Below are 25,960 nucleotides of genomic sequence, written 5' to 3' on the forward strand. Positions count from 1 at the left end.
AGGATATTATTTGCATGCAATCCACAAGAGCGTACTGAAGCAGAGCTGGGGGAGATCTGTGTGAAGCCCTTGTCTGTTGATGATGTGTTGTGAGAAACAAAACTGCTTTTAAAGGATGGCTATTCGTGAGCTGAAAGTTTGCCTTCTTGGGGTAAGTGCTTTCTGTGCTCTTTTTTTTTAAGGTCTGCATGAGGAAGGATGCTAATATCATAAAGAGACTGTACCAGGAGATTGGGAATAGAAAATTCATCACATTATTCTTCCAAATTTCCACCAATTTCCGGTGAACAAGTTTTTGTTTCTATTTTCCTTTTTGTTTCCTACATTCTTCTGCGTTTTGTGAGACACAAAGCAGGACTACAAATCCCAGAATGCCATGTGAAATGCTCAATAATATAAAGAAGGATATTGAGAAAGAGCTGTTTAAAAGGATACCTTAAAGGGAAAATATTTATGATTTTAACTATTTGTAGTTAATAACAAAGCTAACACAATGGAAAGCTAGAATGCATTAAGTATGTATTTATGTATTTGTACTATATTTTATTTATATAGCTCTAACAGATGCACATAATTCTTTACAGTTTACAGTATCGCAAAAGGGAAGGCACTATTAGTGGAGTCATATAAGAGGCAGACTAGTCATACAGACATTATGATCCAGGTACAACAGGAATGCATACATTAGGAAATGCGATCCCTGCCCCCATAGAGATTCTAGGTTAAAAGTTACTTAAATTGTGGATCAGCATGATTTTCTTTACCCTTTTTGGGCTAAATACTTTTTTTTTATGTGATAACCATACCCGGGAACTTTCCAGGTTTGACTCTGGGTCAAGCCCTGGGTAGCCTGTACCGGGAAGGTCCCAGTATGATGATAGCACTGAGATATACTAATAGCTGGACTCCTGAAAAGCATTGCCCTCAGATCCCTACCTGATTATTATTATTATTATTATTATTATCTTTTATTTATATAGCGCCAACAATTTACGCAGCTTCACCAAAGATTGCTATAAGAGAGTGCCAGACTCCTTTGCCAAACATCTATGTAAGAGTAGAGGCTGTAAGTTTTCAGATGCCCAAGGCAAATATATTTTGGAGAGAACCAGATAACTAACATAAGTAATGAAATGAATAAGTATACATAGACTAACAAATGCAATGATATATATCATAGGTTTGAGATCATATACATATTTTGCAATTATTATAATTTTACTATGAGAAGTCACCTACCACATCCTGTCAGGGGACAAAGGCCAATGGGGACCATAAGCTGTTGGATAACCTGCTTACATGATAGTACCTCCATTGCATTAGTGCTCTTTATATCACTATTCCTACTTATAGAATAGAGATTAGACATAAAATGTTTACAAAATAGATATTGGTTCCAAAACATACATAGTGCATTATCAGAGCAGTACTTAACATTAAACCTCTTTCTACTGGCAGTGTGAAATCATGTCATCATCCCAAGAGTCCATCCTCCTACAGTATGTAATTTAGCAGAAAATGTGTTCATATATTACATAGTGTATATAAAATGAGTATTCTTTGTTACGTAGCTAGATAGTCTGACCGACTACCTCTGCTGATTTGTGCTCCCTTAGCCTGGGACCAACCTCCACTATAATAAGTTCCAGGGATGGCTTGGCCGGTGTAAATGTCTGTAGTGGAGGAACTGGGGTGGGGACTGACTTATACAACATATAGTACACCATTGGGGGGGACGGACTGATTTATACAACATAGTAGTGCACCATGGGATGGGGGGGGACTGACATTAAACTAAAACAATGGCGGTCACACCCTGGTTGCAGATCCTGGCTGTCTACCAGATATAATCCCCTCAGCAAGTGATGGGGTGATATAATTCTGGGGGTAGACACATAAATCTTTACAAAGCCAGGGCCCATAGTCAATAGGGAGGAGGCTGGCTCTCGGGCCTCTCCAGTGGCCCCAGTGATGGAGGGTTCCGTCACATTCTTCATCTAAAGCCTAATTGGACGCTCTTTTGTCATTTGAAATGTTGAGTGGTATGTTATAGTGAGCCATACATTCCAACTTTTGCCACCAGATATCCAAAGGTAGTGTTTGAAGCTTTCGCAATCCAACGTACATGGAATGTCGATTAATTGCAATATCACTTATTTAAATGTTACAAAACTGGCCCAAATTGTAATGTCTAAAAATGAGTCAAGAAATGGCCAAAACAAATGCACACATAGAACGTTTAAGACATGATTATATGCCATACAACCAGTCTTTGGTTGCCAATGAGTGGTTCTCCAGCTGTTGTTGAAGTACCATAAAACCCAGGCAGCCCATAACCATTATAAAAAGCTGGTAACTGGTCACTCTGGCTCATCTGGGTGTTTACATCTGGTTTCCAAGCACACTGTGGTACAGAGTCTGTGCCATTACATTTGCATAGTAGCCTGAACCTCACAAGCAACAATATATTTAATAGAGTTTAATTCTGTTTCCTCTAAAAGCAAAAAGGAGAATCTCCAGGTAAAACACAGAAGGTCATCAGCTCTGAGTGTAGGGCTGGTTCAGGACCCTGAGACCTTTCGTTCAGCAACAGCTGGACAGCTACACATTCACTACCCCAGTTCTAGACTGATCACTTTACAATACATAAACAACTTGCTCACAGAAAATTAGGAAATCCTAAAACTTTTGTTTATGTTCTATAGCTGGAGCTATTTATTTTATGGGACACAAACATCCCATAAGATGAATTGAAGTCCGCTTATTTTCATACAACGTTCATTGGGAAAACAAGGGAGGAGGAGATTTTGCAATATCACATGTGAATAATTATTCCTGATATTCTAGTGTAGCCAAACAAGAATTTAGTGCAGTCAGTGAAGAAGAATTATAATGTCAGGCATGCTTTTTGTCTGTTCTGCCCTCCCCCTCTGGCTTTTAACCTCTGTCCTTGTTTCAGTGAAAGAGGAGAAACACAAATGATGTGTTTCCTGGAAATTCTTTCTGATAACTTTTTCCATCTGGGAGGTGGCACTAACATAAGGATAAAAATATGTTGTGCCTTCTGTATATGATCTAAACAATACTAGGAATATACCGGTTTTCATTATATTTAATGTTAATATATTTAATGTTAAATCTTAAGAATTAAAAATATTCCTTTGTGCAACGTTCTCTCTTTTCCTTTCTACTAAAATGATGCCTTTATTTTTTAACTTGATTTCACTGGATATCATTGGTATTATTATGAAATATACTGTATGATGCCAAAATCTTGAAGTTAAAAAAATGGCAATGATATAGATAACAACACACGCTAGTTGTGTACAAGGAATATGTTTGATGACATAAAAATCTACAGCATATGATTGATTCCCCTTAGGATACATACTTTTTGCATAAATAATAACAATCTATTACTGATAGCCATACAATATTCACTGCCTGGAGGTTTATTTCCCTGCATTTTTACTTATAAAAGAAAAACAGATTAAACAGAGTCTTTGTTTTGTTGGTCTGGCAATCATCCTATGGTGTGAACATAGCTAAGGTCTTCCTTTTGTTCTCATAAACTTTCCCCGTTTCCTTTATTGCTTGCTGTTAATTTGAATATCCTTATTCACATCTCATATTTTCTTTCTATATCAATATCTATATAAGTCAAGAGCTAGCACTAACAAAAAAAATTCACAGTACAAATAGGAAGAACAGATGGACCGAATGGATTTTTCCATGTTGTCATATTCTGTCTGTGTAATGAAATGCCACCTCAGTCTTTCTTGCATGAGGAACTTGTCACGGCTGGACATTCATAAGACATAGTGAAGATTAAGATTTCTTTGCCCCAATTCACTTGCATCTCTTTTATTTATTTATTTTTTGTTAGAGCCCGAGGTAGTGCTCTTCGGTCGTCTACTGTTGTGTATTGATCCTTCATGAAGAAAGCCAAAGTGGAGCCAAGTCCCCAATCTTTGTCTTCTGGGGCTGCACACCCTAAAGGGATATGCAGCCCTTTCCTTCTCACCCAGACAGAAGCCGAGAGGAGATCCACTGAAGGTGGAGATCTCATGCTTTAGTGAATAAACCCCACTTACCTAACTCACCATCCTGTATGTAGTTGTCTTTGTCCCTATGACCCTAATGACCCTTTGACCCTAATGCTCACCTTATAGTGGTTAAGGATGTTTGACGGCTTTGGATTTGAATGACTACTTTTAAAAACTTTCATAAACTACGGAATAATGTGTAAGAAGAGGAACAAGAATTTCCTGTGTGTGTGTATATTTTAGGAAGCCCTTAGCTGTTTCTATTGTGTGTACAAATAGGAAATATGTAAGTATACAGTACACATCCTTGGAAGGTCTAGAATGAATGCCTCTTCAGCTTTTTGCAGATAATTGTATCTTTCCTTTTGGAGAAGTGTATATGATGAATACCATTTTCATAAGACTATAAATAAAATGACTTAATAAATAAAAGTCATTACAAATCCTTGACTGCAAAGATATTACTCAGCCTGTTTGCCTACCTTAAATACATTTTTAATTGTAAGCTCCGGTGAACACAACTATCATCCTTTGTTTAAATATGTCATTATTATACATAACCCTGTTTTGTTGTAAAACAATAACCTGCCTACATATGAAGGCCTTGTCATTCTGGGAATTGTCAGTCACACTGGTCAAGACTTAAAGCAAAGTGCATTATGAGAGGACCATTGTTGTATGTCCCTCCACAAAGAATTAGGCTAAAAAGGTCTTGTGGTTAGTGTTGTGTTTGTGCAGTTGAGAGGCCTACTGGATAGTGTTGTGTGCAGGAAGGAGAGACGCTCCCACATAGTGTTGTATGTGTTGGAGCCTCCTCCTGACACACAGCAAAGGAGAGACCATGAGTTTTTGTGTTGAGTGAGTTATTAAATGTACAAGTGCACAGAGAGAATCAGCAAAGCACTCTGAAACAAGGATGATCCCTACTTCAGTACTTTTACAATACCAACTACATAGACTAACATATGTTTCTATGTGGTTTACACAGTCTGAACCAATATACAAAGATCACCTTCCCCGTTCCTATTGTGCCGAGGGGGAACAAATGGTGGAAATGAAATCCATATAACTCATATTGATATAGAAATAAATGTAGTCCTCACTCGTTAATAGTTGGTGTCATTGGAGACATCATCTGTTTAGACCAATTGGCTTTGTGGAGTTCCAAGCCAACAAAACTCGCCCGGCTTGGTTGTACAAGCTCAATTTTTTTTCCCCTAAGTGGAACAACACCTTTAATAAAACCTACCTGTTTCTAAATCACCCTATAAATGTCTGTATCAGGACATGTATTGCAGTCATATTACAACTATTAAGGCACATTTAAGGACTTTCATATTTTTTTTGTGCTGGGATGACCCTAATTGCTCCACAACCTTCTGCTGATTAAAGAACACATACCGTAACTTCTATGATCATCTGTTATGAATTCAGTGATATATGAGCTCTGGAAACAGGGTCACTCAATTTTTTGGGCCTTACAGTTCTGCCTTCAAAAATTAATCTCATAACAGCCCAGCTACAGGTAATTATTTCTGTGTCAGAGACCCAAGTTAAATATTAGCATAACAATAGAATAATGCATCCTATTTTTTTTTTAAATAGTTAATTTGTAAAAATAATGTCATAATGCAAAGCAATATGTACATCTTCCTTCCAATCTGAATAAATGAGTAAACATAAACTTGGTTTTATTCAGAATAGTGGGTATTTCAAAGTTATTGTTGGCTTTTGTGTCAAGGCAAAGTTAAGTCAAATTATATGCATGCCTTGAAAAGTCAAATTGTATGATATACGAAAGAAAACATTTTACCTATCCATAAATTTCATGTAATAACACACAGTAATAATATTTGTCATATTTCCTGGGACTGATGAATACGATTGTTGGTTATTTTTCTATATGTCAGATTGCAGTATTATGTATTATGCTTTCAATAATTTAAACATTGTTGGCTTTGATTTTTTTTCATGTGATTTTTGGTTTTCTAGTTAAACCACCTAAACTACTATGTTTTACAGGACACAGGGGTTGGGAAATCAAGTATAGTTTGCCGATTTGTCCAAGATCATTTTGATCACAATATCAGTCCTACGATTGGGTAAGTGAACTACAAACTGTATCTTCAATTCTTCTTACTGTGAATTACAGAGTTGTTTCATTAAATTACCCATTGATAGTGTATCCATAATACATGTGCAGAACATGGCATGCTCTGTAAAATGACGCTAAACCTTAAAATATCTTCAGCTTCTGGTGAAGAATTTAAAATGTGAACTTTGACAGCAGTTTACACATTTACAAAAGTTTCTGTTCCCGAATGAATGTCAGGAGCTTGCTTGGGCTGGGTGATCTGATGTCGGCTTGAACCCAACACCTAGTTCTGCTCACCATGTTAGCTCTGCTGGTTTGCAGTTCAGCCATTCAGACCCAGGGTTCCTGTAGAGGAAGACAAATATTTCAAGGAGAATTGAAAGAAGAAGAGCTTTAAAATTTGTACTCCCTGTAAAGTTAAGATTACACTTACAATTAACAAGGTGGGCAAAGGGTAAAGAGAGAGTGAAGTAAAAGCAGTCAGGTGGCAGCTGGTGTGTGTGAGTATATGGTGTCAGCATGTTTGTACTTGGGTTACTGCATGGTGTTAGAGTGTGTGTATGTTAGTGTCTGATGTTCGCATGTTTGCAAGTGTTAGTGTATGTTGTTAGCATGAATGTATCTGTCGGCATATGGTGTTTGTCACCACTGCCGTGACCCAGGAGCACTCACTGCAGTAGTTCACCTAGCAGGGGTTGAGCCCCAAGTTAGGCAGACAGGGACTTTGATGATCCCAACATTGAGGAAGCTCAGGTATACACAGATATACAGTGAATAGTCTCTGAGTGTGAGTAACAAAGCATTACAGGAATTGCTAGATACCTGTATAGGTAATGCTGCAGGTAAATGCCAAGACAGGTGCCACAAGATTCCAGGTCAGGTGGGGAGAGCACAGAACAGTTAGCCAGTGCCAGGTCGGTACACCAAACAGGTAGTCAGACTAAGCTAAGGCTGGTACAAAGAGCAGGTAATCAGGATAGCCAGGTATAGTACACAGATCAGGTCAGCAAGGTATAAAATATTAACACACACACACCTCTACCTCTGTTGGCTTAGGTGGAAGGAAGTACAGTAGCATAACAATACACAATTGCCCCCCACTGGTCGTAAGTATAAAGAGGTCCCGAGTAAGTCTGGACTTACATCTTTATGCCTCTAATTTCAAGGAGGAGGCAGGCTTCAGCGGGGTCACATATTGTTGCATGACTTCACAGTAGTAGCGCAGCAGCACACATTGTGTGAAAGCTGCTTTAAGGACAGACTGAGGCTTCACAAGGGTAAGGGAGTCTAGGTATGTTATGTGTGCTTGGGTATGTTAGTATGTGACCCAGAGGAACTATTTAGTATTATTTTATTATTTTATTACTTTTTAGTATTATATGTTAATTCCTACTTTAATTACTCACTACTGCTCGGCGTCATTAGTTTATTTTGTAATATTATGAATCAAATGGCATCAGAGCTACTGTATATGTTACGCATACAATTTGAGACTCTTCTAAGCAGGGATGCACCGTAATGCAGGCTACTAAGACATTGTCCGTTCCCAACTGCGTAAATATACCTCTTTGTACAAATAGGTTTACACAATTTTTTATCACATCTAGATTTATGAATGTAAGAAACATGAAATGGACAAATATTTTCAAAATGTATTATCCATTTTTGCCTAGCACAGTTTCCACAAGAACCATTCTAAATTCTAGTTATAACTGTATCCCAAAATACACCAGAGTGGTCTTCTTATTAATTACTTTTCCTAACCTAGACACTACCTCACAATTTTAAAATTGCAAAATATTTGGCAAGACATGTGTTTCAACTGTATTTAAAACTGTACATTTCTCCACTAAGCCACTAACTTATATAACACCGGAAGCATCTTAATGTAAGGTTTACCCATGTGGTAAATATATCAGTGAAAGGTACCTTTTCTTTAGATTTGAATAAGGAGCTGTTGTATCTGAGACAAAACCATGGAAAATCTATTACTCTTGTTATTATGGTTTTATTGTGGTATTTTGGAATCCCAATATAATGCCAGTAGGAATTGTAACATGTTTCCTCTAACAATATAAACAATATGTAAAATTGTGGTATATACACTTTATGACCAAAAGTATTTGGACACCCCTCCTAAAATTGAGATTAGGTGCTTTATCCACACAGGGGCATGCAACTTCCATAGAAAAAAAAATGGCAGTACGATGCGTCATACTGAAGAGCTCAGTGATAATTTGTGTGAAGTGGAAACGTATAATAGCTCAGCCACGAACTACTCACAGAGTGGGGCTGCTGAATGCTTGTTCCCTGTAGAATCACTCACTACAGAGTCCCAAACTGCCTCTGGAAGCAACTTTAGCACAAGCTCTGTGCATCAGAACTTCATGAAATTGGCTTCCATGGCTGAGCAGCTGCATAGAAGCCAGAGTGGTGTAAAGCACACCACCACTGGACTTCCACGTGTTGTTTGTAATGATGAATCATGCTTCTCAATTCTTATGTCCGAATCTGGGTTTGGCAGATGGAGGAGGGGTATTTGTCTGGGTCTGTTTTTCAGGGGTTGGGCTGGGCCTCTCAGTTCCAGTGAAGGTTAATGTTAAGGCTACAGCATACAAAGACATTTAAGATAATTGATTGCTTCTAACTTTGTGGGAACAGTTTGGAGAAGGCAGTAGAGTACCTCAATATATAATGATAGCAGTTATGCTGTTTTAAAGTGTGGTGTGTGTGTGGGGGGGTACTCCCTGGGGCATGACAGCATGACTGTGCCCCTGTGCACCAAGCAAAGTCCATAAAGACATAGTTTGATAAGTTTGCTGTGGAGGAACTCCGGCGGCCTGCACACAGCCCTGACCTTAACCCCACTGAACACATTTGGGATGAATCTGATGAATTGAAATATGTAATAGCAGGACCAGTCATGTAATTTCTTTTAAACATAAATAACTGTTCTTTTGCTTAACTTACAACCCCAGGTTCTTGGCTGTTGTAAGCGAGAGTTCTTTCTAAGTGAAACATTGCTTGTTTCATTTTATTTGGGATTAACAATGCAAACTGTGTTTGCAGTGATCCATGGAAATAAAAAAGCTGGAATTACTGCTCCTTTAAGCCCATCTCATTAGGAACATTAAAGAAAAGAGACACGGAAGGAGCATCTTGATAAAACATTTATTTATATTTGTAGTTTGACAAGAATACATAGAATTCCTGACCTGTTTTTGGCCCTCAAGGACTGGAGCAGCCCTGGATATGGGTTCATTATTTTCCAGTAGTATTTTTATGGGGTAAGGTGCAGCTTAACTAGCACAACACTAGGTTGCATAACCACAGCTAACTGTTATGTAGACTATTTGACATGGACTCTACAAATATTGTTTATATTGGCATTCTAAGCAGTCTGGCTTGCTCTTGTTCCTACTGGCAGTGTTAAAGGGAGCTACCATCGATGGTTCTTTTATGTTCCAGAATTGAGAAGTAAAAATGCTACTTCTCTGGGACTTGCTTGGCTGTCCATGGAGGCCAAATGGTGTCAGCTATACCAATTATATACTCAACTTGTCATTGGATATTATTAATTCTTGGTGTCTGTTTGGGCATACAATGCATCCACTTGATATATTATTGTATTTTCCATGTTTACAGAGCATCATTTATGACAAAAACAGTGCCTTGCGGTAGTGAACTACATAAATTTCTCATCTGGGATACTGCTGGTCAGGAACGCGTAAGTATATAAGCTACTATAAACATTGATTGCCAATTTAGTTTAGCCATCAGTTAATGAATATATAACTTTTCTGTGTTTAATAAAGATTTTGTGTTTGAATAGTATTTTTTTTCATATAAGTATGAAAGAATATTCAGTGAATATCATGTATCATGCTTTATATAAAGCAGACACTATACAATTCTCTCAATCTGCACATAACAAAAATGCATACACTATACAGTATGTATGTAAATTAACATGTCAAGTTATATGTATTTATGCATTTGTCGCATTCAGTAGTGTAAACTATAGGTCTAAAAATTCAAAGTCAATGAATCCAAGGAAGAGAGAATGAAATAAACAAAAATATGTGTTATATAATATAAAATTGATGTTAAATCAGATAATATTGAGTGGAGCTGTTTCCGTGTGGGCCATTATTGCAAGGCAAGTTAGAATTAAATTGGATGTAGTGACAGAGGCTGAATATAATGGAGGGTCAGTGTAAGGCCAGTAAAGTAAACGTTCCTTAAATTATATCAGCCTCTGACCCTCCAGTTTAAAATTATGACCTCTTGCTCCAACACTTTGTGCCCCCATTAAAATAAACTTCACTCTTGTAGTTTGGTAAATGCCTTATGTGTTTAAGTGTTTTTCCCAGTCTCCTCTTTTTCTTCTCTCTTCCAAAATTGAGAGCCCATGGTTTTTCCTATAATTATAATCTTGCAAAACATTCACCATTTTAGCAGCCCTCATCTGAATCCTCTCCAGATTGTTATGCTTTTGTAGATGGGGCCTCCAAAACGGTACACAATACTCTGGCTGAAGTTTGACCAGAGATCTGTAAAGTGGCATATTCCTAGAAGAATGTGGCCAGCAGTGTTTCACATAAAAGAGCCTGGTCATGTATTCTAGTGGCTGTTGCCTGGCTGGGTCCGTTTTCTGTTCTCCATCTGCAAGGTAGCAGAAATAGGCATATGCAGGGCCAGATTGGGAATGAAAATATTTGGACACCAGCCCCATGTATTTTATTGCGTACTTGAGCTCATGTGCCCACATGCCTTACCAGTGGTGTGACCAGAAACCACAGGACCCTGGTGCAAAAGCTGCCCTGGGGCACCCAAACTTCACAAGCAACATGATCCCACAGTGCCACTTTTGCCTCAAGCAGCTTGTCTATGCCATCTTTGCCCCAACAGCCTGCCCATACCTGCCCGTTAAGTAGCCTGCCTGTTCCACCTTTGCTCCTGAACAGTCTTCAACACTTCTTCCTATGCAAAGAAACTCTATTTTTCCACCCAGGAAAAGCAGGAACCTGAGCGAGAAAAGAGAGTTTCCTTGCGCAGTGTGCGAGTGACACAGAGGTAATCTGCGGGCCCGGTATGCCAATCCGGCCCTGGGTGTTTGGTCACCAGATCGGCCTTTTTTCCACGACACATATAACCTTTTACATTGCTCATCACCACCAATAAAGTGCTTAGTTGAATTATGGGGAAGGTATATATTTTATTAGGTAATTGATTTTCATATTTGAGTTCCACATATGCACACTGGCCACTTTATTAGGTACACCTGTTGAATTGCTTGTAAACACAAATAGCTAATCAGCCAATCACATGGCAGCAACTCAATGCATTTAGGCATGTAGACGTGGTCAAGACAACTTGCTGAAGTTCAAACCGAGCATCAGAATCGTAAAGAAAGGGGATTTAAGTGACTTTGAACGTGGCATGGTTGTTGGTGCCAGACGGGCTGGTCTGAGTATTTTGGAAACTGCTAATCTACTGGGATTTTCACGCACAACCATCTCTAGGGTTTTGTCACGTTTTCACCCTTCGCTGGCTGGACTTGTTCATACTTTGTGTGGCTCATTCCCGTTTTCAACCACTAGTGGCCGCCCTTGCCACTCAGGACCACTCTGGCTGATTATCATGTCCAGGTGCTCCTTGCTACCTAATTACGTGGCCTTTATAAGCCTGCCTAGCCCTGCAGTCAGGGCCTTTGCATTGTAGTGTTATGACCACTCTGCTTTGGCCCTGTACCTGAGCTACCTGCCTGTACCTGAGCTACCTGCCTGTACCTGAGCTACCTGCCTGTACCTGAGCTACCTGCCTGTACCTGCCGTCAGCCCTGCCAGTGGGCTTCCTGCCACCAGCCCTGCCAGTGGGCCTCCTGCCATCAGCCCATCCAGTGGGCCTCCGTATCCGTCAGCCCTGCCAGTGGGCATCCTGCCTAGAGACTTTCTGCCTTTACTTGCTGGTCATATCACCTATATCAATACAGTACCTTTCCACGTATTCTGTTTGTACTGTGTTTTATTGCGCCTGTCCGTACCACCCCACTTACCGTCATGCATCGTGGGGTACAAACGGAACCCTTTGTATCCCCTGCTACTGGGCTCCTACCCGACCTGCTTACCTGGGTCGTGACAGGTTTACATAGAATTCTCCGAAAAAGAGAAAATACCCAGTGAGCGGCAGTTGTGTGGACGAAAATGCCATGTTGATCTCAGAGGTCAGAAGACAATGGGCAGACTGGTTCGAGATGACAGAAAGGCAACAGTAACTCAAATAACCACTCATTACAACCAAGGTATGCGGAATACCATCTATGAACATAGAACACGTTGAACCTTGATGCAGATGGGCTACAGCAGCAGAAAACCACACCGGGTGCCACTCCTGTCAGCTAAGAACAGGAAACTGAGGCTACAATTCGCACAGGCTCATCAAAATAGGACAATGGAAGACTGGAGTAACGTTGCATGGTCTGATGAGTCTCGATTCCAGCTGCGACATTCTGATGGTAGGGTCATACTTTGGCATAAACAACATGAAAGCATGGATCCATCCTGCCTTCTATCAATGGTTCAGGCTGGTGGTGTAATGGTGTGGGGGACATTTTCTTGGCACACTTTGAGCCCCTTAGTACCAATTGAGCATCGTTTAAAAGTGACAGCCTACCTGAGTATTTTTGCTGACCATGTCCATCTCTTTATAACTAGCAGGATAATGCACCATGCCACAAAGCTCACATCATCTCAAACTGGTTTCTTGAACATGACAATGAGTTCACTGAACTCCAATGGCCTCCACAGCCACCAGATCTCAATCCAATAGAGCACCTTTGAGATGTGGTGGAACGGGAGATTCGCATGAGCAGCCGAAATATCTGCAGCAACTGTGTGATGCCATCATGTCCATATGGACCAAAATCTCTGAGGAATGTTTCTAGCACCTTGTAGAAAGTATGCTACGAAGAATGAAGCCAGTTCTGAAGGCAAAAGTGGGTCCAACCGGTACTAGCAAGGTGTACCCGATAAACTGGCCGGTGAGTGTATATTCCACATACTGCAGAATAGCACTATAGATGTACAAACGATGATATGGTGACCCTAAACTGAAGAAATGGGTGAGAGCCATGTTGTGAGCAGCTGTGAACCAAACACTCTTTCTTGTGCCTTGAAGAGGTCATGTTGCCCTAAAACTTCTTTTGTACTTCACCAGGTTCTCTTCGTGTAGCAGCATCCTAAGCTCATAAGGACGTGTCTGCATACCATTATGTGTAAAGCCATTGCAAAACAACATTTTGTTCATTCCTCTGGCACGCAAAGAGTTTGTGGACCAGCTTGTGAATTATAAACAGATGGTTAGTGCATGCCTTGTCTCGCTATTATGTTTTCTGTGGTTTTAGAAACTTGTGTAGAATCTTTTACCTACAATAAATGGCGAAAAGAAATACGTCCACCAATTTAGTGAACTCCAAAATCAGTCTACACACTTTTCAGTGATTTTTGTACAGTATATCAAATATAAGCCTATATAATTTGTTGATAAGTTAAAGAAGATAAGGAAGAACCCTGTCCCTAGAAATATTTGCACCCATATCCTTTTAAGTTTGCATGGCAACCTCAACTGTCAAATTAGTCACAAAGTATGATTCTAAATCTGTAGTTGGTATAGTGTTTAACCCATTGTTCAGTAATTAAGGTTTCTTTTTTAGGCGGCATATTAAATTGTGGTTGATGATTTCACTTTATATAAGTATAAAACAAAAAATGAAATCTGAAAATCTGTATTTTTATGGTGATATTCTGTCATATTAGCGGTGTGCCACCTGGTGGCTGGACACAGGTGTGGCATGCTATAAACATAGAGCTACATATGGATTTACCTGTGATTAAAATCTATAGTTTTGGCCCCAAATATATCCTGCTGACACAAACAAAAAAGTGGAGAGGTAAAATATTATTATTGTTGAATATAAAATACAAAGATATAGCAGATTAAGTCTTATGATCATTCATTTGTATTAAAAGGTGCCTAAAATTACTACCATGTTTGCAATGGATTCTGCCGGATCTGGACCTTGAGTTCAGAGAGTTGAGTTTTGGCTCATATGCCATCTGTTGAATGAGGAGGAAACCTGTATATTTTATACAGATTGACAATACCGTATATGGATGTGATTGATATTTTAATGATCCCTGGGTTGCAATATGGCAAAAAAAAAAATCACATCTTGCAGGCAACATCCTCCATCTAGTCCTGTCAAAAACATCTTCAGAACAAGAATGTACGGATAATCTATTAAATGTTCATAAACAAAAAGAATGCAGTCATCATGGAAATGCCACCAAAAGTCCTTCTTCGTCTAGACATCCTGAGGCTACATGTAGACTTGCTATAGAAAAGCAAGAAAAACAGAAAAGCTTCCATAGGAACCCTACATAAAGGGGAACTCTCAACATTTTGTGCTTATTACTACTAATAGACATACCTGGGAACTTCTTCACTCCGGCTTCCCTTGCGGGACACGGTCCTGTAACGTCAGTGGGCGGTCCTGTGACGTCAGTGGGTGGTCCTGTGATGTCACTGGGCGGTCCTGTGATGTCACTGGGTGGTCCCGCTGACGTCGGTGGGCGGTCCCGCTGACGTTGGTCTGACGGTGTTCTCACTGATATCAGCAGGAAACACCCCCATTTAAAGGGAAAAGGGCGGGGAGCGAGGCGTGTCAAGACCCAGCTCCCGCGACCCGGTGAAGCGGTGCTTCACCCAGAGATCTCAGGATCAAACCCGAAGAGTTCCCAGGTATGCTAATAGAGATAACAATATGTTTACAAAAATATTGTGCTATTTTTTTAAATAGTAATGGTTTTTGCATACTTGCATATACAGCTGCATATTAGCCTTTTGTATGTGTTCTAGCTCTGTTATCTAATCCAGATCTACTAGACAAACACCCCAACGTCTTATCATACTGCCTGTGGTAAACAATACAATGTCTCATTGTTAATTACCAGATTGGTGCAAATGGTCTATTTGTTTTCAAACAAGGAATTTCCTGCTCTTTTAGTTTCAGATGAAATTTGGAGTGCTTTTACACTTTGGAAAATAAATTAGTTGTCACTCACCCTTATTCACTCTCTCACACTCCTTCACTCTTTTTCACACTTTCTGTGAATGTCTACCAACCTTCTCCGCCAACTTGCCTCTTCTGTTCTTTACCTCTTTTTTTTCTTCTTTCTTGGTCCGATTTTCCCCAATATCTGCTGCGTTATCCAGAGCGTTTTTTGCAAAAGGGTGGAGCCTCAGTGCACACCCTTTCCTCTGATTGGAAGAATATTGGGAGAGGCTGTCCCTGTGGGGCTTCCTGTGCCTTCAGCTTTGGTGCAATGATTTTAAAGGTCCATAAGAGTGTCTCTATTGGTCGTCATCAGGGGGCTCACTTTATTGGTTAATGCCAAAAGAACTCCCTGCCGGTGACCAGTAGAGTCACCCATACTGACCTTTAACTCCTTGGGAGGCTCCAGGAGTTGAAGGTCTGTATGAGCAACTCTATTGGTCAGAGGAGGAGGCCTGTGCCAGCGACCAATAGAGTAGCTCTTACAGACCTTTTAACTCCTGACATCGGTCCATCGGTCTCCCCAGGCCAAGTTGCTCCGAGGTGTACCTTGCCCTGCCCTTTGCCAGGGGGACTAAAATCCCTGTTCTTCCTCCTTCTTGACTTGGAAATAATTCCATTTGTCACTTCTTACATAACGTAATCATAACATAATCAGTTATTCATGAAGACATTACCACGTGAACAGATGGAAAACATCATTCAGAATAAGTTATTGCCAAAAAAGAGCTTAGCAATTGACTTTTCTGGCAGAAACTCTGTAAAATTAAGTGACATACTTAAGGTGACAATTGCCTGATGCTCTAACTTGGGATGACATCATGTCAGATCTATGCAGCAATCAAGCCAGGCCCCTTTTATTATACAGGATCGTAATTATTTATTTTCAGTGTATAACAATAATAAAAGTGTTAAAAGCACTAGAGTAAATATCTACATTGTTTTCTACAAGAAAAAATAAACATAGGAAAGGAAAAGACAAAAAGGCAATTGTTGGCTACATCAGTAGGATAGAAGTTTTTACCCTATGATTAAAGCCAAATGGCTACTCAAAAACATAGTTATGTTCATATGCATATTAGAAAAGTAACTATTCTGGGTGGTATATGGCGCCATATGACATATATGATCTTGTGAACCTTGCTATCCTTGGAGTTGTCTTCTAATCCACCACCAGTGCATCAAAACAACATTGGCTGGATTCAATGCAGGAGATAAAACCAGTGAAACATTTTATCCTGGTTAATTATTTTTGGCCAATACTTCTGTGTGTAATCAAGCATTTTCCCATCTGAAATATCAATGTTCTTTACTATATGCACCACTGTTGCTTTACATTATAGTATTAGCAAAAGACTATCCATTACCGGATTAAAATTTGTCTGTTTAAAGAAAATCAGATGGACCGTGGTGTTTCAAAGGGGCTTTTAGTAATTTGATCCCGGCATAACTAGATAAAATGTTTCATATGACTGTCAGGATCGAAACAAATTACTGTGCTATTTTGCCATTAAAACAATGCTTGCGGCCATTAATTTCTAAACTGCCTTATCAACTACCTCTTTTGGGTTATAAATAGCCCCATTTTAATTTTTTTTTATGTACATTTAAAGAATCTTTGATTATAGGTTCTGATTAAGATTAAATGGCAAGTAATGCCCAAGGCTGCACATTTTGCTTAATAAAATATTCCCCTTTGCTGTATCCCAGTTCCTAACATTCTATTACATTTGTAACCCGCAGTATGAAATCAACATTAACAAAAAGTAACAATTAGCGAAGAGTTCAATTAGTCAGCCCATTTGTATAGCTGTTTATAAAAAGATGGAACAGAAAAGAACTGTAGAAATTCAAGCAAAACAATATATAATGATGATAACAGTAGTGATGTGGTACATCAATTTGCAATCATACAAAAATGTATAAAACTAGTATATACAGCATAAAATACTTTTTTTTAGTAACGCAGTCATAATGAATGGAGATTGTATAGGTCCTCCATGGGAGTTACAATTGGTACAAATGGGTGTTGACGCACAAGGTCTGCTTACCCCAGTGATTCTAGTATCGTTGTAACTACTATTTACGTGGGCATATGAACATGTATAACAATCTCACACAGCCTACACATATAAATGTTTTAAGCATAAGACCATACCTGGGAACTTCCCAGAGTTGGCTGCCCATAGCTTCCCATCTCCCGTACTTGTGGAGACCAGGGTGTAAGGCTAACCACAGTGGGCAGAACATTGGCTGGTAACGGATGTGATCAAACGCTGCTCCTCAACCCCTAGATTTAAGAGGAGCCCCAATGAAGCAGTTCTTCACCTGGGGACTCCTGATGGAGCTTAGTGGGTTCCTTGGTATGCATTAGACCCTGTTAAATAATCAAGGTAATATAACATGACATATGACCTTTTCAGGCAGGATAGGGGATGTCCAAAAAGAAGGGCCATATTTATTCCAATTGAGACTAAACGTATCATAAAAGCATGAAGGCTGATGACAAACTGATGAAAACTATAGATTTCATGGGATAATTTCCCTGTGTATCAGGAAAATGTAGAATTTTGTCATCAGAAATGCCAATATTTTTAAATAAGCACCACCTTGACTTTACATTCCAGTATTAGGTTTTTAGTAAGCAATAACAAATAATTATTACAATTTTAAACAATTTGTATTCATATATTTATTTTTATATTTTATATATATTTATTCTGAATGTGTTGTGAGTGTACAGCTTAATGTATGGTACAAAAATATCAGCAATAATATTAATGAATGCCAAAATAACTATTGGCACTTTCCTTGTGTACAAAGTTTCAGGTGAGTATCTGTGAGAAGAGGAAAACTTGATTATCTCCCCTTAAGGCTGAGGATCCAAGGAAGCCTGAGGTGCTCATCACCAGTGGTATTTTGTGTAAGGTACCCCCTGGTACTCACAGGTCGATTAGGCCAGTAGGCATACCTTAACCGTGAGAACCCTTCCTTTGCAAGGTTTTTTGATTTTAAACACTGACCTGCTCCATGGCTGATCATGATTGTTACGCATTTATTATACTAGTTATAGACAGGTGACATGATGGCACTTTTTTGTTCACAAATTGTTTTTGTGCAACTCTGGCATCCCTTTCTGCTTGATGGAGTTTTTTTTACACTGAACTGCATGGAGTGGAAATACCACAGTAGAACCGGGTCCCTGAAGACTCAACTTTTTGGCAGGGCAATGTGGGTTGACTTTTTGGCTCCCATATCCCTTTGAAGACTTTAGAGGTTCCCCTTTTTAAAGGAAGACCAAGAATATCCATCCATGGTCTTACCAGAGAGGGAGATAAGGGCTACTTCACGGAGTGCGGCCCCAAAAGAAGAAAAAGGTGTTCCTTTGTGGCCTTACAATGGCACAGGCATCTCTCACCATCTTCACTGACATGGCTAAAGCACACCACCTTGGATTTTTAACTTAAATCACACTTTTCTTGTGCACAAAGTTCACAAATCTGCATTTCAGAACGCTATGCAACCTTTTTATCATACTGCTTTGTGGTAAACAATACAATGTATACAAAAAACAAAATACTGTCTGCGCTTCTCACCCTAATAAAGCTGGCAACAATTATATAAACATAATATAAATGAGAGGTTTTGGTTATATGAATTGGCCAAAGCATAATTAAGCTCACCCGCCACATCAAGGCACACTCTCAGTAGGGTGAGATCCTACTCTCACCTCCTACATAGTGGGCACACACAGCAGTTTATACTGCTACCAAAACCTTATTAATGTGTTGGGGGAGGTGCAATTTTTTTTTTTTTTTGGTATACATTGTACAGCCAACACACTGTATTTGCAGCATGCTCACACTGTTTGGTAGGCCTCGTATTATACATTTGTATTATTTGAGCCTGAGACTAGCTTAGCGCACCCACATTTTTTCTTTTCCCTGTAAACAATACAATGGCTCAGTCTTAACCATCCAACTGGTCATGCCGGCTAATGAAAGTCTCAGAAGGACTTTATTAGCATTACCATAAAGAATCAAGTTAGTGTGGTGTTCAGCAGGGACCAACACTAAATCATCTTAAATGTCTATAACAAATAACTATAATAATGTCTTTTTTAAACTTGTGACCATAAATATTGTGTTCTTCAGATTAATTATCCTTTTGCATTCCTTGTATTTGAGATCCACTCTTATTAGCTGTCCCTGATGATCAGTATAGTCAGTATTTGTAATGGGGGTCTATTATACAGCTGAATTTAGTTTGGACTCACTATACAGCTGCCATATGTAGATGGTCCTATGGCTAGAGAAACAAGAAAATGGATTGTGAATTTAAATGCAGATTACCTATTTTTGTTCATAATTTTACAGAAAAAACATAGTATTTATGTCTTTCTTTTTTGACAGTTCCACTCACTGGCACCTATGTATTATAGAGGATCGGCTGCTGCAGTTATTGTATATGACATCACGAAACAGGTACTCCTTTCAATACCTCTGTTTCCCACAATGGATTTAGCACAACCAGATATGGCTTTGAGATCATGCAGATGGATGTTTTCCAATATGCTGTCATACATTACTGGAAATTGTAATACATGATGAGACTATATAAGCAACTTTCTATATATTATTAATGTTTTAAGAATAAAAAACACATTACGTTACTTGCACACTGCATACAAGTGGAAGGAGTATTTAATGGAAAGTTAAAATGCAACAGACATTTAATGCAATGTTACTAATGCAATTTACTGTATATAAGAGCAGTGTCTTTTAGTGTCTTTTACAGTGTTAAGTAGCGAATTAGGTGTAGCGATAAAAAAACAAAAAACAGAGTCAGGATATGATACTCATCAGCCAGCAGCACAGAGACTTGGGAAGAAGCCCATGGAAGGAGTTACCCCAAACCCCTTTGTATTTAAAGATGACCCTAAATAGGACTCACGTTTCACAAGGTCCATATTGTCTAGGAGTTCAATATAAGCACAGATTTGGGTGTGTCCAATTGCATTTTGTATCTGGTGGTGTGTAATCTGGAAAAAATGTGCTTTTAGGATTTCTATGTGTAAATATATGGATTTAATTAGCATGTAGTATTGTATAGGTTTCGCACTTATTTTCTTTTGGAACACAGGACTCATTCCATACACTGAAGAAATGGGTGAAAGAATTAAAAGAACATGGACCTGAGAACATTGTGATGGCTATTGCTGGAAACAAATGTGACCTCTCTGATATAAGGTTATTTTCCAATTTCTATAGATCTGCACCTAGTCTGACCTCCATCACACTCAAATGAAGCCAAAAGGCTGGGAGTGTGTGGTTTGCAATACCAACTGTTAATTATTGCAGCTGGTTCCCTAAATATTTCAAAATACAAATGCATATAGTGCAATTAACAATATGGGGCCTCTGATGGATGGCATGACTTTACTTCAGTGAGCTTAATTAAAGTTGTCCTGGGAATTTCCTTCACATCATGTAGAGTGGGTGCTAGCAGTGACATGGTTCCAGTCACGGTTCCTCTACACATCACTCGTGTTAGTATCACATGATTCTACCAGCAAAATCAATTTTTTAAGATATTATCAGTAGTTACTTAAGACTTTTTACTCTCGGGTAACTTTATTAGTTTTGGTGTTGAAAATAAATTTTTATGTATTTTTATATTTTTCACAGAAATTGCCTAATCATGTGTGTGTCTAGGTCTGCATGCAACTAGGGCCAGATTAAAATGGAGCCTGATTTAGTCCCAGGACCATGTCTCTTTAATAGGTCCATCGGCACATACATTTCCCTTTCCTGAAATAAAATACTTTAAAGTTGTAAGTTATCGTAAGACCCGGGGGTTGTCAATGGGGCGCTAGTGAAGGTCAAATAGATTGGGTAGCCCAGCACCTGTTATTCGCACTTGGTTGCTGAATATTGCTGCCCTCTGCTGGGTATATTGTGTGTCATCTTTGAAAGAAGCCAATAAATACATAAATAGCACAATAAAATGGGTTGAACTTAATCCACCAAGTATTATCAAATTTGAGAATTACGGTAATTATTATAGTGCACTTAAATATAATAAATGCATATGAATTAATGTAATGAATGGAATCCATTTATTTAATCCAAAATATGCTAATATTTTGTTTTGGTAACTAAAGACCATATAAATATGTGTAAAAGAGGCAGTCTGTGATACATACAACTGTCCAGACTTAGATTTCTGGGTAAATTTACTTTGAGAATAGAGAGTGGCTGGAAGAGATGCAGGTTTCACATGTTTTACTGCTCTAACATGTTATGTAGTGAAATACTTTGTATAACAATACACCTAAAAGAATTTTACCGAAAAGACATTCCATGATGTTTCTACCACGTGTGACATTACAAAGCAAATGACCCTTCATAAACAAAAACAGAGTAAAAGAACCTGCATCAAATAGAAATGGGATGGAGTAAATAAATTACACATATTATACATTACATTATAGATATAATACAGATAACACTGGGAAGTATATTAGCAATGTGTTTGCCATACAGAAAAATGTCTTCACGGTACTTGTGAAATTTAATATGTTTAACCCCTTCGTGACAAAGGCTGATTTTACTTTTTGTACCCTTCGTGACAATGGCCGTTTTAACATTTGCTCGTGTTTAGCTGTAATTTTCTTCTTTCCCGTTTACTGAACCCACACACATTATATATTGTTTTTTTCAGGACAAGAAGGGCTTCCTTTAGATGACATTGTTTTGATTGTATCATATTATTTACTATTAAAAAAAGTATAAAATATGGTGAAAAATTTAGAAAAAAATGACTGTTTCTAACTTTTAGTTGAAAAATCTTTTACTCATCTATAAAAGGTAATGAAAAAACCTGCTAAATAGATTCTACTATTTGTCCTGAGTTTAGAAATACCCAATGTTTTTATGTTTTTTTGCTTTTTTCTACACATTATGGGGCAATAAGTACAGGTAGCGTCTTACTATTTCAAAGCCATTTTTTCCAAATCTGGTAATTCTTCCCCCCATGTGCCATTTCGGGTATATTTGAAGCCGGCCAATGCAATTTACCCCATCAAGTCATATATTTTTGAAAACTAGACAGCCCAGGGTATTCCAAATGCTAGTATTTTAACCCTTTCCAAGCACTAATTCTACCATCAGCCTTTGTCAAACTTTATGGTAGTAATTTTTTTTGCATTTGTTTTTTTACACACATTTTACTTCAGGTATGAATAAACAGGTTCTGGTATATGTCACTATCATAACACCCCAATATGTGTTTAGCAACATCTCCTGAGTACAGCGATACCTCACATGAATGATTTTGCCTGGCTGTTTGGGGGCAAAAGGGCCACATTTGGGACATGCGCATTTTTCAATGTTGAACTTTGGCATATGGGGATCCACTGCCCATGCCCTATTTGGTACATCTTTGAGCCGGGCCATTTCAGTGTGCCCAATAAAGCCATATATTTTTGAAAACTAGACACCCCAGGGTATTTCAAATGCTAGTATTTTAACTCTTTCCATGCACCATATCTACCACCAGTCTTTGTCAAACTTTGTGGTAGTCATTTTTTTGCATTTGTTTTGTCACACACATTTTACTTCAGGTATGAATTAAAAGGTTCTCGTATATGTCACTATCACAATACACCCCAATATGTGTTCGGCAACATCTCCTGAGTACAGCGATACCTCACATGAATGATTTTGCCTGGCTGTTTGGGGGCAAAAGGGCCACATTTGGGACATGCGCATTTTTCAATGTTGAACTTTGGCATGTGGGGATCCACTGCCCATGCCCTATTTGGTACATCTTTGAACCGGGCCATTTCAGTATGCCCAACAAAACCATATATTTTTGAAAACTAGACACCCCAGGGTATTTTAAATGCTGGTATTTTAACTCTTTGCATGCACACATTTTACCACCAGAATTTTTTCAAAGTTTGCAGTAGTATTCTTTTGTGTGTATTTTTCCCCCCACACACCTATGTAATGTATGAATTTACAGCTCCTGGTATATGCCGCTATCACACGACACCCCAATATGTGTTCAGCAACATCTCCCGAGTACAGTGATATAGTCATTTTTGGGGGGAACTAAAAAGCCACATTTGGTACATGTGCATTTTTTCTAATTGGAAATTAGATGTGTGGCCATCCTTCCCCCCGTGTTAATTGGGACATTGTTGAACCCGGCCAATTCAATTTACCCCATCAAATCATACATTTTTTTAAAGTAGACACCCCATGGGCATTTAATATGCCAATATTTTAACTCTTTCCATGCAAGAATTGTTTTAAGCTAATGTGCTAATTTTAGGACTTGCTCACAAAAATATATTTTTTATATATATATTTTATTTTTTTTTGCCTTTTTTTTAAAAAAATTAAAAACATTTTTTTCAACTTGAAGGTTCCCCTGATAGTGACATCAGTGGGAAATTATTTTTACATTTTACTGTTTTTTTTTTACTATTTTTTTCTAATTATTATTAATTTTATTTTATCTTTTTATTTATTTTTACTAATCACACTGTGATTAGAAAGCTGGGCTCCATTGACTTGCATGGTTGAATGCAGTACCTGCAGGGTCTGGAGACCGTCTAGCGAACTTTTTCATCTTTATAATTTTTTTTCCCGGGCCGGCGCCATCTTGCTGATGGCGAAGATCACCAGCGGCTGTGACCGCTCTCCGGAGCGGTCACAGCCCATCTAGAGGTAAGTGTTTGGTGTCGCTGGATGCCTCCTGATCGAGGCATTCCAGCGACACCATTTAAGTTTAGGAGGTGATCGTTGATCGCCTCCTAAAAGCTTTTAAAACGGGCGTCCGCCGCCATACAATGTATGGCGGTTGTTGACGCCCCGGGGAGCTGAATGCTTTGAGGTCGAGTCATTACAGCAACGCCGTTTGGGTGCAGAAAGCGAACGTAGATCGCTTTCTGCACCCGTTTAAAGACGTGCCGGTTCTGGCACGTCATTTGTCGTAAACGACTTGTTTTTCCGTGTCGTGCCAGAACTGGCAATTGTCATTAAGGGGTTAAACACTAATGTATTCGTTTTTTATTTGTCTCAAGCACCTGTGCTAGAGGCAGGCAGGAAGGGCTTGGCTTAAGTTGCACACCTTACCCAAAAAGCCACCTTGTGATGCTCTGTTGCAGAGCGTTGTAAGGTGGCCACGTGGGAGCTTCAGTTTCCATTGATTATACAGCTCCCTGGGCCGGTCAAGGGAGATCAGAGGATCTTTCTCAACTGGCCCATGATCCTCGCTGCCTGCAAAAGTGGGATACTAAGGCATCTAGAGTGGACAGTGCCTAAAAATTGTGACCATCCCATGAAAACCAGAATACCATTTGACATATGCATTGATGAGCAATGGCTTATGTGCCTCCTGATAACCTGCTGTGCCCTCTGCGGAATGTGATGCCGCTGTATAAAACAGTAAATAATAATAATAACTAGATTATTATCAGGAAAAGACCTGATGTTCCTGGTAGACTTCTGGTCGGAGCAGAACATAATACAGTACACTGATGTCGTACTATGTATTTTGATAGGAGGACATTGTAACTTACAGTTGTATTATTACTAATGTTATAGTTCTAACATTTTTCCTTCATTTTCTAGGGAAGTGACAATGAAAGATGCCAGGGAATATGCAGAGTCCATTGGGGCGATTGTTGTTGAGACCAGTGCAAAGAATGCCATTAATGTTGAGGAACTCTTTCAAGGCATAAGTAAATATGTTTATATTCCATACTATGTATGTATATTTACCGTGCTAGGGGTGTTATGAATGAACTGACATTGAGTGTTACAAAAAGTCTTTATAGTCAATTACAAAGATTCTATTGCAGTGACAACCCATTTCTGGCAACCAAATGGTTCCAATAATAATATGATATATTAATATAATTTTGAGTTGTCATATGCATTTAATATACTGAGAGAAAAGTGGGATGCTCCAATATGATAATCAATGTGCGGTTTACTTATAAATGTCTAAAAGAAAATACAAAATTTAAAATGATTTACAAAAAATGTTATTTTCCATAATATTAAATTAGATTTGTAGGACCTGTTTAATAGCAACTCTGGGCCCAAATTCCTCTGTCCCTCTTCCCTCCCCTGATGTTCTTCTTTTGTAGAAGCTTGAGAAAATGTTTAGGGTATCTGTGTATAAATCTTCTACCATCTTTCAAACTATCATTCTGAGACCTGAAATAATGACCTTCATTTCCAAGGGAACATCATATGTTAACATTTTTCACCACAAATGTATGTTCTGCATACTGTGACACTGAAACATAAGTCAATACCCTAATCAAGACTTTGAGGCTACTAACATCTTACACGCAACATCAAAAACAGAGAAGATATTGTACAAGCTAAGAATTAGAGCCTAGTTTTCATTGATTCACAAAAGAAAATGGTTCAATATGTATGTATCTATTTTAGGTCGAAGAATCCCTCCCCTTGATCCTCATGAGAATGGGGCCAACGGTGCAATGAAACTCGGAAGGCCAGCTTCACAGTCACCAAACCGATGCTGCTGATCTGATCTGACCCAGTGACCATAATCGCTTGAAAGAAGATAGGGCTCCCGTGAGAAGATATGAAGGTTCAATGTGGGAAAATTATGTAATTTCAACCTCAAATGCAAATTCAGTACCAAGAAAAGCACAAA

The 25,960-nt window shown here is 38.7% G+C and overlaps 1 protein-coding gene across 1 annotated transcript; it reads left to right on the forward strand.

Annotated features, from left to right (window-relative positions):
* The first annotated feature begins 115 nt into the window (after positions 1-115).
* Positions 116-25,829, forward strand: LOC149279552 (ras-related protein Rab-31-like). The gene is made up of 7 exons (XM_089501042.1): positions 116-151; positions 6,069-6,148; positions 9,787-9,868; positions 19,669-19,740; positions 20,399-20,505; positions 24,901-25,010; positions 25,732-25,829. The coding sequence occupies exons 1-7, from the start codon at positions 116-118 to the stop codon at positions 25,827-25,829; spliced, it is 585 nt and encodes a 194-aa protein (XP_089357168.1).
* The last annotated feature ends 131 nt before the right edge of the window (positions 25,830-25,960 follow it).

The sequence above is a fragment of the Sceloporus occidentalis genome, unplaced genomic scaffold, assembly GCF_023333645.1.
Source record: "Sceloporus occidentalis isolate IW3139 unplaced genomic scaffold, rSceOcc1.0.p SCAF_162, whole genome shotgun sequence".
NCBI lineage: Eukaryota > Metazoa > Chordata > Lepidosauria > Squamata > Phrynosomatidae > Sceloporus > Sceloporus occidentalis.